Source organism: Ornithorhynchus anatinus, chromosome 7 (assembly GCF_004115215.2).
Source record: "Ornithorhynchus anatinus isolate Pmale09 chromosome 7, mOrnAna1.pri.v4, whole genome shotgun sequence".
Lineage (NCBI taxonomy): Eukaryota > Metazoa > Chordata > Mammalia > Monotremata > Ornithorhynchidae > Ornithorhynchus > Ornithorhynchus anatinus.
Genome location: NC_041734.1, coordinates 78936861 through 78951602, shown reverse-complemented (window position 1 = coordinate 78951602; position 14742 = coordinate 78936861). Strand labels below are relative to the sequence as shown.

At 47.5% G+C, this 14742-nt stretch overlaps 1 protein-coding gene across 1 annotated transcript in view; it reads right to left on the bottom strand.

Moving 5' to 3' along the window:
• The window catches only part of SATB2 (SATB homeobox 2), a 188458-nt gene that overhangs the window by 96574 nt on the left and 77142 nt on the right, over positions 1-14742 (bottom strand). The window contains exon 5 of the mRNA XM_029069788.2: positions 939-1065. Within this exon, the coding sequence (XP_028925621.1) occupies positions 939-1065 (127 nt within the window). The remainder of the gene's footprint in view (positions 1-938; positions 1066-14742) is intronic.

Below are 14742 nucleotides of genomic sequence, written 5' to 3'. Positions count from 1 at the left end.
CTCTTACTGTGTGCACAGCACTGAACTAAGCGTTACAGTGGGGGGGGGGGGGTGTTTCTAATCCCAGCTCTAGACCTGAGTTCTAATCCCGGCTCCTCCCCTTGTCTGCTGTGTGACCTTGGGCATATAATAATAATTATTATTGTGGTATTTGTTAAGTGCTTATTATGTGCCAAGCACTGTACTAAGAGCTGGAGGAATAACAAGGAAATGGGGTTGGACTCAGTCCCTGCCCCACATGGGACTCATAGTCTCAATCCCCGTTTTACAGATGAGGGAGCTGAGGCCCAAAGAAGTGAAGTGACTTGTCCAAGGTCACACAGCAGACAAGTGGCGGAGCTGGGAATAGAACCTTCTGACTCCCAGGCCCGGGCTGTATTCCCTACTCCATACTGCTTCATCACTTCACTTCCCTGGGCCTCAGTGACCTCATCTATAAATTGGGGATTAAGACTGTGAGCCCTTTGTGGGACAGTGACTGTGTCCAACCTGATTAGTTTGTAACTACCCTAGCACTTAGAACAGTGCTTGGCAGACAAGTGGCGGATTCGGGATTAGAACGCAGGTCTTTCTGGCTCCCAAGCCTGGCCTCTACCCCCTAGGCCATGCTGCTTCTCCCTCTCCCTCCTCAGGTTCCCCTCTTGGGACTGCAGTGTCTGACCTAATTTTCTCGCCTCTCGCCGGCGCTCAGCACAGTGCTGAGCACAGAGAAAGTGCCAAATGAACGCCACGGTCCTTGCCCCTCCCCACACCCCTCAGGGGGTCCCTTTAAGTCTGGGGGCGGCGGGCAGAACCTGTCACCTCTCCCCACTCCTTAGGCGTCCATTTTAGCCCTCAGGGGGTGAGACCTCAGGCAGCAGAGGAGGAGCTGAGGAGAAGGCCAGGGGCCGGGGATGGGGGGAGAAGGGGCGGAGGGGCCGGGGTTCGGGTCCACCCACCTTTGCAGCTGGATCTTGAGCGTGACGACGTGGTAGACGTCCTGCAGCATGTCGGCCACGGTGGCGTCCGGGGCGTCCGTGACGTAGCTCAGGGGTAGGGGGCTCCACCTGCCCAGCTTGATGATGCCTGGACCGGACACAAAGACGGAGAGGAACGTGGGCCGACTGTCCTGGACGTCTCGGCCACCGGCACTACCGGCCTCCCCAGGGACTTTGCCCGACCACGAGAAGGCGGCTGTGATGGATTTCATTTATTCCACTGTATTTATTGTTTACTGTGGGCAGAGCACTGTCCTAAGCACTGGGAGAGTCCAATATAACAATAAACGGACATATTCCCTGCCCACAGTGACCTTACAGTCTAGGGGGGACAATTAATATGATGTCTGAAGTATGACTTTTTCTCTTTCATGGTATTTAAGTGCCTACTCTGTGCCGAGCACTGTACTAAGCGCTGGGGTGGATACAGTCCCTGTCCCAAGTGGGGCTGCCAGTCTTAATCCGCATTTACAGATGAGGTCGCTGAGGCCCAGAGAAATGAAGTGACTAGTCCAAGGTTGCACAGCAGACAAGCGACGGAGCCGGGATTAGAATCCAGATCCTTCTGACTCCCAGGGCCCGGCTCTACGCACTGGGACACACTGCTTCTCTTCTCAACTACTTGGGAAAAGGAAGATCAGAGACACTGGAAGGTGCAGTATGGTCTAGTGGGCAGAGCAGAGGTCCAGGTGTCAGAAGCCTGAATTTTAGTGGCTCTGCTGGTCACCTGCTGTGTGACCTTGGATAAGTCACTTAATCCTAGAGCCTCAGTTTCCTCATCTGTACCATGGCAGAGACCTGCTTTCCCTCTAAGACTGTGAGCTCTGAATAGGACGGACAGCTGGTCTCAACCAAATTATCTTGGATCTACCTCAATGCATAGCAACAGCAAGTTTTCTCTGTTATTATTATCATTATTAATAATAAAAAGATACTTGTTAAATTCTTACCATGAGTCAATAATCATTCTAAGCACTGGGGTAGATACAAATTAATCAGGTTGGACACATTCCCTGCACAACATGGGGCTCACAGACTAAGCGGGAGGAAGAGTTAATCCTTGTTTTACAGATGAGGAAACGGAGGCCGGAGAAGTGGAGAGATTTGCCTAAGGTCACACACAGACAAGTAGTTAATCCGGGATTAGAACCCAGGTCCCTTGACTCCTAGGCCCGGGATCTTGCAGCATGGCTTAGTGGAAAGAGCCTGGGCTTCGGAGTCAGAGGTCATGAGTTTGACTCCCGGCTCTGCCACTTGTCAGCTGTGCAACTGTGGGCAAGTCACTTAACTTCTCTGTGCCTCAGTTCCCTCATCTGTAAAATGGGGATTAAAACTGTTTGAGCCCCACATGGGACAACCTGATTACCCTGTATCTTCCCCAGTGCTTAGAACAGTGCTCGGCACCTACTAAGCACTTAACAAATACCAACATTATTATTTCCACTAGGCCACGTGGCTCCTCTTGTTATTACTACTGATGATGAGTGAGAGTAAGAAAAATGGAGTCAGTGCTTTAAGCCTTTCTACAACAAACTTCATCAGATACCAGTGAGACTCTGGATTTTTGGTTTTTGGGGTTTTTTTCCCCAAGTTTCCCTGCCCCTCATTCAAGTGCTCTGCCACTTGTCTGCTGTGTGACCTTGGGCAAATCACTTCACTCATCTGGGCCTCAGTTCCCTCACTTATAAAATGGGGATTAAGACTGTGAGCCCCAGGTGGGACAAAGACTGGATCCAACCTGATTAACTTGTATCTCTCTCAGCGCTTAGTACAGTGCCTGGCACAAAGTGAAAGCTAAACAGATACCACTGAAGAAGAAAACAAAAAAAGTGCCTCTGCATTCTCTGACAAGATCAGCGCAAAAGCCCGGAGACTATAGCCCTTCCAGGGTGTGGGGTGCCTCAGTAGGTGGATAGAGGCCAGGTCTGGGAATCAAAAGGTCATGGGTTCTAATCCCAGCTCCACCACTTGCCTGCTGTGTGACCCTGGGCAAGTCACTTTTCTCTGAGCCTCACTTCCCTCACCTATAAAATGGGGATTGAGACTATGGTCCTCAATTGGGACATGGACTGTGGTGTCCAATCCGATTTGCTTGCATCCATCCCAGTGCTTAGTACAGTGCCTGGCACATAGTAAACGCTTAACAAATACCATTATTATTAATAATTATTACTTTGTTAGTAATAATAATAAATACCGGACTCGGTTTTAAACTGAGGAGAGAATGTGAGACCGGAGTTCAGCTGTCCCCTGAGGGGGACCCAAATTTCCAGCGGGAAAACCACTAGCCACTGAAGAAGGTGCTGGGGTTCGTGTCCAGTTTGGAGGTCTGCTAAGCAGAGGGACAGATTTCCCCAGCAAGAAGGCACAGTCCCAGTACTTGACAATGGTTCAAAACTATCGAAAATCAGGTCACCTTCCAGATTCCGGTTCTGAGCTTTTGGGCCAAGACCTCTCTCTTTTAAGCACGTGATATGTTCCCCACCCTCAGCCGGGGGCACTTATTTCCATATCCTAACTTATAGATCTGTGCATCACCTTATCTGGGAAAACCCACCCAATAAACGCAATCTACAGCTAACCTGCCTTCTCCACAGGTTTTAGAGAGATCCTGGGTCTCCTGCTGTTCTTCACTGCACAAATTGCCTCTAAGCTGTAATTTTAAACACAAGAACAGAATCTCTGCCCTGGAGCACAACCTTTCCAAATTACTAGTGCAGGATGAGAGAGGATGTCTCTAAGAAAGGAGATATTCTAGCGGGGCCCGAGCACCTGAGATGCCATAGCGTTGGTAGACTCGATCCCTGCTCAGAAGGAACTTCTAGGGCACTAGTAGGGATAGAAGCACGGTGGAGGAGAGATTAATCAGGGAAGACCTCCAGGAGGAGGTGTGAATTCAGAGGGATTTAAAACCAGGAGAGTTATGTCCATCTGATATGGAAGGGGAGAGAGTGTGTGGCAGTGGGGAGGGGTTGAGCAAGAAGCGGGGAGGGGGTAGCTGGACAGATGAGCATGATGCCTAGGAGGAGGTAAGCTTGAGCAGACTCAAGAGTGTAGGCTGAGCTCTAGTGAGAGAAGAGAATGGATAAATAGGAGGGAGAGAAAGCGCTGAATCTCTTAAAACCAATTACCCCAAGTTTTGCTTCCAGAGGAGAGGAACAGGAAACCAGCAGCGAAGTTTTGAAGAGTGGGGAGATGTGTTCAATAAACACATTTTAGAAAACCATTTGGGCAGCAGAGGGAATAACAATAATAATAATAAAACATAAGAATTGTGATATATGCTAGGCATTTAATAATGTTGGTATTTGTTTGTTGGTATTTGTTAAGCGCTTACTATGTGCAGAGCACTGTTCTAAGCGCTGGGGTAAACACAGGGGAATCAGGTTGTCCCACGTGGGGCTCACAGTCTTAATCCCCATTTTACAGATGAGGGAACTGAGGCACAGAGAAGTTAAGTGACTTGCCCAGTCACACAGCTGACAAGTGGCAGAGCTGGGATTTGAACTCATGAGCCCTGACTCCAAAGCCCGTGCTCTTTCCACTGCGCCACGTTGCATTTACTATGTGCCAGGCACTGTACTAAGTGCTGGGCTGGAGACATGCAAATCAGGTGGGATACAGTCCCTGCCCCACGTGGGGTTTGCAGTCTCCATCCCCATTTTCCAGATGAGGTAATTGAGGCCCCGAGAAGTGAAGTGATTCGCCCGAGGTCACACAGCAGACTAATGGAGGAGCCGGGATTAGAACCCAGGTCCTTCTGACTCCCAAGCCTGGGCTCTATCCACTATGCCATGTTGCTTCAAGGAACTATGGACCAGAGAGGGAAGAGGCTGGAGGCAAGGAGGTCAACGAGGTCAGCAAGGAGGTCGAGGTGGTAGTCAGAAACTGCAAATTCCATTAGAACCGAAGCAACATTCCCTTTTCCTAATTTACTTCAATGAGTTTCCTCCTGCACACTGGAAACTCCTCATGGGTAGGGATCACCGATCATGACTACCAACTCTGTTGTACTGTCTTCTCCCAGCTCCTTAGTACAGGGCTCTGCACACAGCAAGAGCTCAATAAATACCACTGATTGATTGGATCAGACCAATGATCTATCCAGGCCAGGACTCTGTCTTGGACAGAGGCCCCAGGAGGTATGGCAAAATTAAGGTTGGTTGCCCATCCATCCATCCATCCATCCATCCATCCATCCATCCATCCATCCATCCATCCAATCGTATTTATTGAGCACTTACTGTGTGCAGAGCACTGTACTAAACATTTGGAAAGTACAATTCAGCAATAAAGAGAGACAATCCCTGCCCACACTGGATTTACAGACTAGAAGCGGGGAGACAGACATCAAAACAAGAGGCATCAATATAAATATAATTATTGATATATACACATCAAAACAAGTAAACAGGCAATGATATAAATAAATAGAATTATAGATATGTACATATGTACACAAACACTGTGGGGCAGGGAAGGGAGGTAGAGCAAAGGGAGTGAGTTAGGGCGATGCGGAGAGGGGTGGGGGAGCTGAGGAAAAGGGGGGCTTCGTCTGGGAAGGCCTCTTGGAAGATGTGAGCCTTCAGTAGGGCTTTGAGGGGGAGAAGTTTGGTTGTTTGGCAGATGTGAGGAGGGAGGGCATTCCAAGACAGAGGGAGGACGTGGGTTGGGGGCCGACGGCAGGACAGGTGAGAAGGAGGCCCAGTGAGAAGGTTAGTGGCACCAGAGGAGCGGAGTGGGCTGGGCTGGAGAAGGAAAGAAGGGAGGTGAGGTAGGAGGGGGCAAGGAGATGGACAGCCTTGAAGCCAAGAGTGAGGAGTTTTTGCTTGATACGAAGGTTGATAGGCAACCACTGGAGATTTCTGAAGAGGGGGTTGACATGCCCAGAACTTTTCTGTAGAAAGATAATCTGGGCAGCAGAGTGAAGTACAGACTGAAGTGGGGGGAGGCAGGAGGTTGGGAGGTCAGAAAGGAGGCTGATGCAGCAATCCATTTGGAATAGGATGAGCGATCCATCCACCCACCCACCCACCTATCCATCCATCCAATGTTGGATCCATCTCCTGTCCATAACTTTTCCCCTTTGGCCCTCTAGCTTCCCCACCACTGGCGTGACAAGCAGCATGGCCCAGTGGCTAGAGTCTGGACCTGGGAGCCAGAAGGACATGGGTTTTCATCCCAGCTCCGCCATCCGTCTGCTGGGTGACCCTGGGCGAGTCACTGCGCTTCTCTGGGCCTCAGTTCCTTCATCTTTCAAAATGGGGGTTAAGACAGTGAGCCCCATGTGGGGCAGGGACTGTGTCCAACCTGATTAGCTTATATCTACTCCAACACTCAGAACAGTCCCTGACCTCATAGTAGGTGATTTGACAAATATTCATATTATTATCATTATTATATAACAATAAAATATTCCCTGCCCACATTGAGCTTACAGTCTAGAAGGTGCAAAGTCAAATGATAAAGATTACGAACTTGGCCAACATATTAGCCATCAACTGTGGTGTTGAGTCACACAAGAAAGGTGTCAGGGGAGGATAGGAGGTGGGTGTCTGGCCACGTGCTTCATTTCAAGTGGAACTCGACGTGAAAGCCGGACTGCGGTCAAAAAGCAGGAAATTCCTGGCACTGGGATTGGTGGAAAAGGCTGGTGATTGTAAGCAAACAATGCCCCTAAAACCACTCCCCCGGGGAAAAAAGCAGGGCTGCAGATGATAATAAATAATTCAGGGAGAGGCGAGAATACCTGATGTGGTTATATTGGTGATGCGAACTTGCCTAAAACTCAACCAGAGATCACACACCTATTGTGAATGGATAATAAATCTCCCAGGCAGATGAGGGGGTGGGTGGTGGAGGGGAAGGAGACTCTTTTAATGAGTTCAGCCGCAGAGACCGTCAGGGCTGTGTGGACGTTTCGAGAGTCCCTCAAAGGAGGAAGACGCTAACTTTAATTTCCAAGTTCCACTCGCTCGTTTAGCAGCAGGGAAATTGGAAGTGGGAAAGGCCTCTGTCATCCTGCTGAATTAGCCCGGGCCTGGGAGTCAGAAGGATCTGGTTTCTAATCCTGACTCTGCCATGTGTCTGCTGTATGATCCTGGGCAGGTCACTTCACTTCTCTGGGCCTCAGTTCCCTCATTTGTAAAATGGGGATCAAGAGTGTGAACCCCACGTGGGACAGGGACTGTGTCCAACCTGATTAACTTGTATCTACCCCAGTGTTTGGAGCGGTGCTTGGCACAGAGTAAGTGTTTAACAAGCACCATTATTATTAATATTATTATTGCCTGATGAGCAGGGCGTTGATAGACAGCTGTCTGCACAAGCTTTTAATTCTTTGAGTGCTAGGCGCCTTCTTCCTTAAAATCGACCCTCCTGAAACCTTCCACCCGGAGAAATAAAGTCTCCCACTTGCAGTCTTGAAATTCTATACGTGACTTTTACATTCTGCTGCAGAAAGATGTTGTCTCATGTAATAGACGCTGCTTCACATTTGGGAAACGTTATGTTATAACCCTGACTTTTATTAGATTATTTAATATAAGCACTAAGTAACTAGACTAAATTAATAAAGCCTCTATTGAAAAAAAGAGAGAGAGAGAAACAGAATTGTTCCACAAATTAAATCAAACTTTCTGAAGTTGGTATTTTAGAAACCTTTATTCAATTTTCAAAATTCCAATTCTTTTGAAAAACAGCCAAAATATTGGTCAGGATATGGGAAAAACATGGCTGATGTGTGGTTATTTATTTCATATGATTGTTTGAAAATATGACATGGAGAAATACAATAATGAGAGAGTGGAAGCCAGTTGAAAATGCCTTCCTTTCGATTCTTTTCAGACTTTCCTCCAATTCCTGCAGCTTGAATTATCAATCAGTGGTATTTATTGAGCGCTTACTGTGTGCAGAGTACTGCACTAAGCATCTGGGTGAGTATGATGGTCAATTTTTGGTTTGCCAAGATCGATCCTTTTCAAAATGGACTAAATTAAAAGGCTCCCTGAGGAGAGAGTGGGTCAGCGGAGCAGAAATAAGTTATCTTCTATCCCTGTTATTTTCAGAGGTGTCCAACCTCGTTATCTTTCATGTATCTTCCCTTGTGCTTACTACAGTGCTTGGTCCAAAGTAAGCACTGAAACATTACAATTATTATTAGAAATAACAGTACTAGTAGTAATACCAGTAGACTAGTAGCTGGGTCGCCTAATGGCTAGAGCCCAGGCCTGGAAGTCAGAAGGGCCTGGGTTCTAATCCCAGCGCCAGTACGTGCCTGCTGTGGGACCTTGGGGAAGTCACTTCACTGGGCCTCAGTTACCTCATCTGTAAAATGGGGATGAAGACTGTGAATCCCATGTAGGACAGGGACTGTGTCCAACCTGATTAGCCTGTATCTACCCCAGCGCTTAGTATAGTCCTTGGCAGTTGGTAAGCGCTTAAAAAATACCTATATTGTTGTTATAATCATCATCATTATTATTATTATAATAAAGGGGATTAAGACTGTGAGCCCCATGTGGGACCGGGCCTGTGTCCAACCCAGTGCTTAGACAGTGCTTGGCATGCTTACAACAGTGCTTGGCAGACAGAAGGCGCTTAACAAGTATCATCATTATTATTTGCTTCATTCTCACCAACGCTTGGTACGGTATGGCTTAGTGGATACAGCCCAGGCCTGGGAGTCAGAAGATCATGGGTTCTAATCCTGGCTCCACCACCTGGCTGCTGTGTGACCTTGGGCAAATAACTTCACTTCTTTGGGCCTCAGTTCCCTCATCTGTAAAATAGGGTTTGAGACTGTGAGCCCCACGTGGGACAACCCGATCTGCTTGTATCCACCCCAGCGCTTAGCAGAGTGCCTGGCACACAGTAAGCACTTACCAAATACTACAATTATTATTACAGTGCCCGGCACATAGGAAGCACTTAACAAACACCTCAATTAATCTGACTGTGATTATTGTGAGGCGCAGTCTGGTCCTGCCGGGGCAGAGAAGCTCACCCGACGGCCACGGGGCGCCACCGGCCTGTTGGCAGTTCGGAAAAACTCGGGCCACCCAACGCGGAGGCTGAAAGGCTCTGTTCTCCTCCGTGCTCCGGCTAAACGGATTTCACGGTCATTTGTTCGGAAGCTTTTATGCTCGGAAGTAACGGCGCGGGCGGCCCCCAGTAGGAAATGGCGACTTCGCTGGTTTCTGAGACCCCGTGTTAGAGAGGAGTCAGTACGCTCGCTGACTCCTGGGACCAAACGGAAAAATGGACAATTTGGTTCAATTTGGGAGTAGGTGTGGATATAGAGAAGTTTGGTATTGAATTCCTGGAATGGCTTTTCTCTCATTAGAGGATATTTTTCAAAAACTAAACCACACCTGGGTCTTGGTTTCTCAGGGCAAGAAGTTTCTGTTGAAGGATAACAATAATCATGCCATTTGTTCAGCATTTACTATGTGCCCGGCACTGCACTATGCATCAGGGTGGATATGAGCAAATCGGGTTGGACACAGTCCAGGTCTCACGTGGGGATCATGGTCTTAATCCCCATTTTACAGATGAGGGAACTGAGGTCCAGAGAAGTGAAGTGACTGCCCAAGTTCACACAGCAGACAAGGGGCGGATCTGGGACTAGAACCCAGTTCCTTCTGACTCCCAGGCCCTGGCTTTAGCCACTAGACCACACTGCTTCTCTTTCGGTGTAAGCCAATACGATCGCCATGAGGCCATTCTACCGTGGCTTAGTGGAAAGAGCCCGGGCTTGGGATTCAGAGGTCATGGGTTGTAATCCTGGCCCCACCACGTGTCTGTTGTGTGACCTCGAGCAAGTCACTTCACTTCTCTGGGCCTCAGTGACCTCATCTGTAAAATGGGGATTAAGACTGTGAGCCCCATGTGGGACAATCTGATTACCTTGTATCTACCCCAGCGCTTAGAACAGTACTTGGCACACAGTAAGTCTTAACAAATACCATCATTATTATTAAGCCCTCTTTTCCCCAATTCCGTCTCCCTTCTGTTTTGTCTAAACACTTCGATCTGGGACCTCTGGGCATTTGCCAATTGCCCCACAGCACTTATGCCCATATCTATACTTTCTATATTGTACATTATTCATTTATATCACTGTCTGTCTCCGCCTCTAGACTGTAAACCCTCTGTGGGCAAGGACCAGTGTCTACCAACTCGGTTCTATTTTACTTTCCCAAGTGCTCGGTACAGTGCTCTGTGCAGCGTAAGCTCACTGTGGGCAGGGAATGTGTCTGTTATTTTGTTATACTGTACTCTCCCAAGTGCTTAATGCAGTGATCTGCACAAAGTAAGAGCTCAATACATAATAATAATGATAATAATTCTGGTATTTGTTAACTGCTTACTGTGTGCCAGGCACTGTAATAAGTGCTGGGGTGGATTCATTCATTCATTCATTCACTCATATTTATTGAACACTTACTGTGTACAGAGCACTGTACTAAGCTCTTGGAAAGTACAATTCAGCAACAAATAGAGACTATCCCTACCCACAACGGGCTCACAGTCTAGAAGGGGGAATACAAGCAAATTGGGTTGGATACAATCCCTGTCCCACATGGGGTTCACGGTCTTAATCCCCATTTTACAGATGGGTAACAGAGCCAGAGAAGTGAAATGACTTGCCTAAGGTCACACAGCAGAGAAGTGGCTGAGCAGGGATTAGAACCCATGACCTGACTCCCAGGCCCGGATTCTATCCACTACACCACGCTGCTTCTCCAATACATACGACTGATTGATGACGATATCAAGAAGAAGCCAACAAAAGAAAAAAACTCAGAAAGATGACTCAATCGGTGGTTTCTAAACCGAGGATGATTCTTATTCTGACATTATCTTGCATCTACCCCAGAGGTCGGCCCACGTTACTCTTTCCTGAATTGATACCTTGAGATGCAAACTGTGTCCAGCCCCTCAGGTTCAACACCCACAAAAGACATGCCCCCTTCAAAGCCTTACTGAAGGCCCATCTCCTCCAAGAGGCCTTCCCAGACTAAACCCCACTTTTCCTCATCTCCCTTTCCCTTCCACATACCCCTGACTTGCTCCCTTTGCTCTTCCTACCCCACCCCCCGTCCCACAACACTTACACCTATATCTCTCATTTTTTTAATTTATATTGATATCTGTTTACTTGGATTGGTGTCCGTCTCCCTGCCTCTAATAATAATAATAATAATAATAATGTTGGTATTTGTTAAGCGCTTACTATGTGCCGAGCACTGTTCTAAGCGCTGGGGTAGACATAGGGGAATCAGGTTGTCCCACGTGGGGCTCACAGTTTTCATCCCCATTTTACAGATGAGGGAACTGAGGCACAGAGAAGTTAAGTGACTTGCCCACAGTCACACAGCCGACAAGTGGCAGAGCTGGGATTCGAACTCATGAGCCCTGACTCCAAAGCCCGTGCTCTTTCCACTGAGCCACGCTGCTTCTAATAGTAATAGTATTGGTGTAGTAGTAGTGGTGGTGCAGGAGTAGTGTAGTACGTAGTGGTGTAGTAGCAGTAACTGTTGTAGTAGTGTAATAGTATAATAGTGTAATGTAATAGTCTCATGACACATGAGACACCAGGCCTCTCGGGGTGACACCAAGAGACATAAACTGTAACCGGCCCCTCAGGGTGACACCACAACAACAATAATAATAATAATAATAATGTTGGTGTTTGTTAAGCGCTTACTATGTGCAGAGCACTGTTCTAAGCACTGGGGTAGATACAGGGTAATCAGGTTGTCCCATGTGAGGCTCACAGTCTTAATCTCCATTTTACAGATGAGATAACTGAGGCACAGAGAAGTTAAGTGACTTGCCCACAGTCACACAGCTAAGTGGCAGAGCCGGGATTCAAACTCATGACCTCTGACTTACAAGTGACACAAACTGTGACAGGCCCCTCAGGGTGCGACCCCCATAGAATAACTGCGTCTGGTCCCTCAGGGCACAACACTAAGAGAGACACAAACTGTAATCAGCACCTCGGGCCAATATCAAGAGACGCAAAATCTGACCTGTCCCTTGGAGCGATACCATGAAACACAATCTGTGAACAGGCCCATGGTGGGGTGACGCCAGGAGAAACAACATGACCGTCCCCTCGGGGAGCGTTTCATACTAGGAAAAATGCGTTGAAAGCTCCGGGACTTCCAAGTGGAAATGACGAGGGATTCTCATAAATGGGTTGGTTTATCCAATCAACCAATCTGTCATTGGTATTCATTCAGTCCTCATTGTAATAAAAATTATGGCATTTTTTAAGTACGTACTATGGGCCAGGCACTGTACTAAGCACTGACGTGGATAATTATAAAAATAATAATCACGGCGTGGCTTAGTGGAAAGGGCACGGGCTAGGGAGTCAGAGGTCATGGGCTCTAATCCCGGCTCCGCCACTTGTCAGCTAAGTGACTTCGGGCAAGTCACTTAACTTCTCTGGGCCTCAGTTACCTCATCTGTAAAATGGGGATTAAAACTGTGAGCCCCACGTGGGACAACTTGAAAACCTTCTATTTACTCCAGAGCTTGGAACAGTGCTTGGCAGAGAGTGCTTAAAAAATAATAATAAAAATAATAATGATGATGTTATTTGTGCTGGGGTAGATACAAGGTAATCAATTTGGACACAGTCCCTGTCCCATGTGGGGCTCACAGTTTCAATCCCCGTTTTACAGCTGTGGTAACCGAGGTCCAGAGAATAATAATAATAATAACAATTATGGTATTTGTTAAGCGCTTACTATGTGCCAAGCACTGTACTAAGCACTGGGGTGGATACAAGCAAACTGGGTTGGACACAGTCCTCAACCCGCATAGAGCTCACGGTCTTAATCCCCAGTTTACAGCTGTGGTAACTGAGGCCCAGAAAAGTGACATGACAGGAAAAGGTCACACAGCAGACAAGCGGCAGAGCTAGGATTAGAACCCATGACTTTCTGACTCCCAGGCCCATGCTGCAGGATGCTGTTTTAAGCACCAAGTAGACTGCAATACAAATAGAGTTAGAAGACATAGACTATAAGCCTGTTGTGGGCAGGGACTGTCTCTGTTGCTGAATTGTACTTCCCAAGCACTTAGTACAGTGCTCTGAACACAGTAAGCACTCAATAAATATGATTGAATGAATGAAGACATAATCAACGTCCATGAGAGGCTAACAGTCTGTAACCAAGATGTGTCCTATCCACTTCAACCAGCTGTTCCTAGGAGGTGTCTTTTACAATGGTGATACTTATTATTATTATTATTAATAATAATAATGATGATGATGGTATTTGTTAAGCACTTACTATGTGCCAAGCACTGTTTTAAGCGCTGTGGGAGATACAAGGTCATCAGGTTATCCCAGATGGGGGTCACAGTCTTAATCTCCACTTTACAGATGAGGTAACTGAGGCCCAGAAATGTGAAGATGAAAGAAGCAGTGTGGCTTAGTGGAAAGAGCCCGGGGTTGGGAGTCACAGAACGTGGGTACTAATCCCAGCTCCGCCACCTGTTTGCTGTGTGACCTCGGGCAAGTCACTTAACTTCTCTGTGCCTCACTTCCCTCATCTGTAAAATGAGGATTAAAAGTGTGAGCCCCATGGGGGACAACCTGATTATCCTACATCTACCCCTGAGCTTAGAACAGCACATAGTAAGTGCTTAACAAATAACACATTATTATTATTATTATTATTAAGTGACTTGTCCAAAGTCACACAGCTGACAAGTGGCGGAGCCGGGATTAGAACCCACGACCTCTGACTCCCAAGCCCAGGCTCTTGCCACTAAGCTATGCTGCTTCTCAAATGCTTCTCATTTATTCATTCATTCATCCAATAGTATTTATTGAGCGCTTACTATGTGCAGAGCACTGTACTAAGCGCTTGGAATGAACAAGTCGGCAACAGACAGAGACGGTCCCTGCCGTTTGACGGGTTTACAATCTAGGGACCAAGCACTGTACTAAGCACTGGGGGAGACAGAGCCTCTTGACATAACGATGGGACATAACCAAGGCTTCCTGTGCTCTTCGCTTCACCCAGAGGGATGCTACGTGAAGCCAAGCAGAGGAGACAAGATCCGAAGCCACTCCCCCCCATCTCCTGGACCTCTCTGTGCTGCCCAAATGCCAACCACCAGGTTCCAAACGGTAAAGTGCCCGTCATTGGGCAGGAATTGTCTCTATCTGTTGCCGAATTGTACATTCCAAGCGCTTAGTACAGTGCTCTGCACATAGTAAGCGCTCAGTAAATACTATTGAATGAATGAATGAATGAGGACCTCATTAAGAAGAGAAGCAGCCTGGCCTAGTGGATAGTGCTAGGGCCCGGGAGTCAGAAGGACGTGGGTTCTAATCCCGGCACCACCACGTGTCTGCTGTAGGACCTTGGGCAAGTCACTATACCTCTCTGAGCCTCCGTTTCCTCGTCTGGAAAATGGGGAGTGCGACCGTTATCCCCATGTGTGTCCAACCCGATATGTTTGTATTCACCCCAACGCTTAGTGGAGTGCCTGGCACATAGTAACCTCTTCACAAATACTATTACTATCACTGTATTATTATAATCTTTATTATTATTCTCTGGGCCTCAGTTCCCTCATCTGTAAAATGGGGATGAAGACTGGGAGCTCCATTTGGGACACGGACTGTGTCCAACATGATTAGCTTGTATCTACCCCAGCGCTTAGAACGGTGCCTGGCACATGTTAAGCACTTAACGAATACCAAAAAGGGGGGGTGGGCGGGGGGATGGTC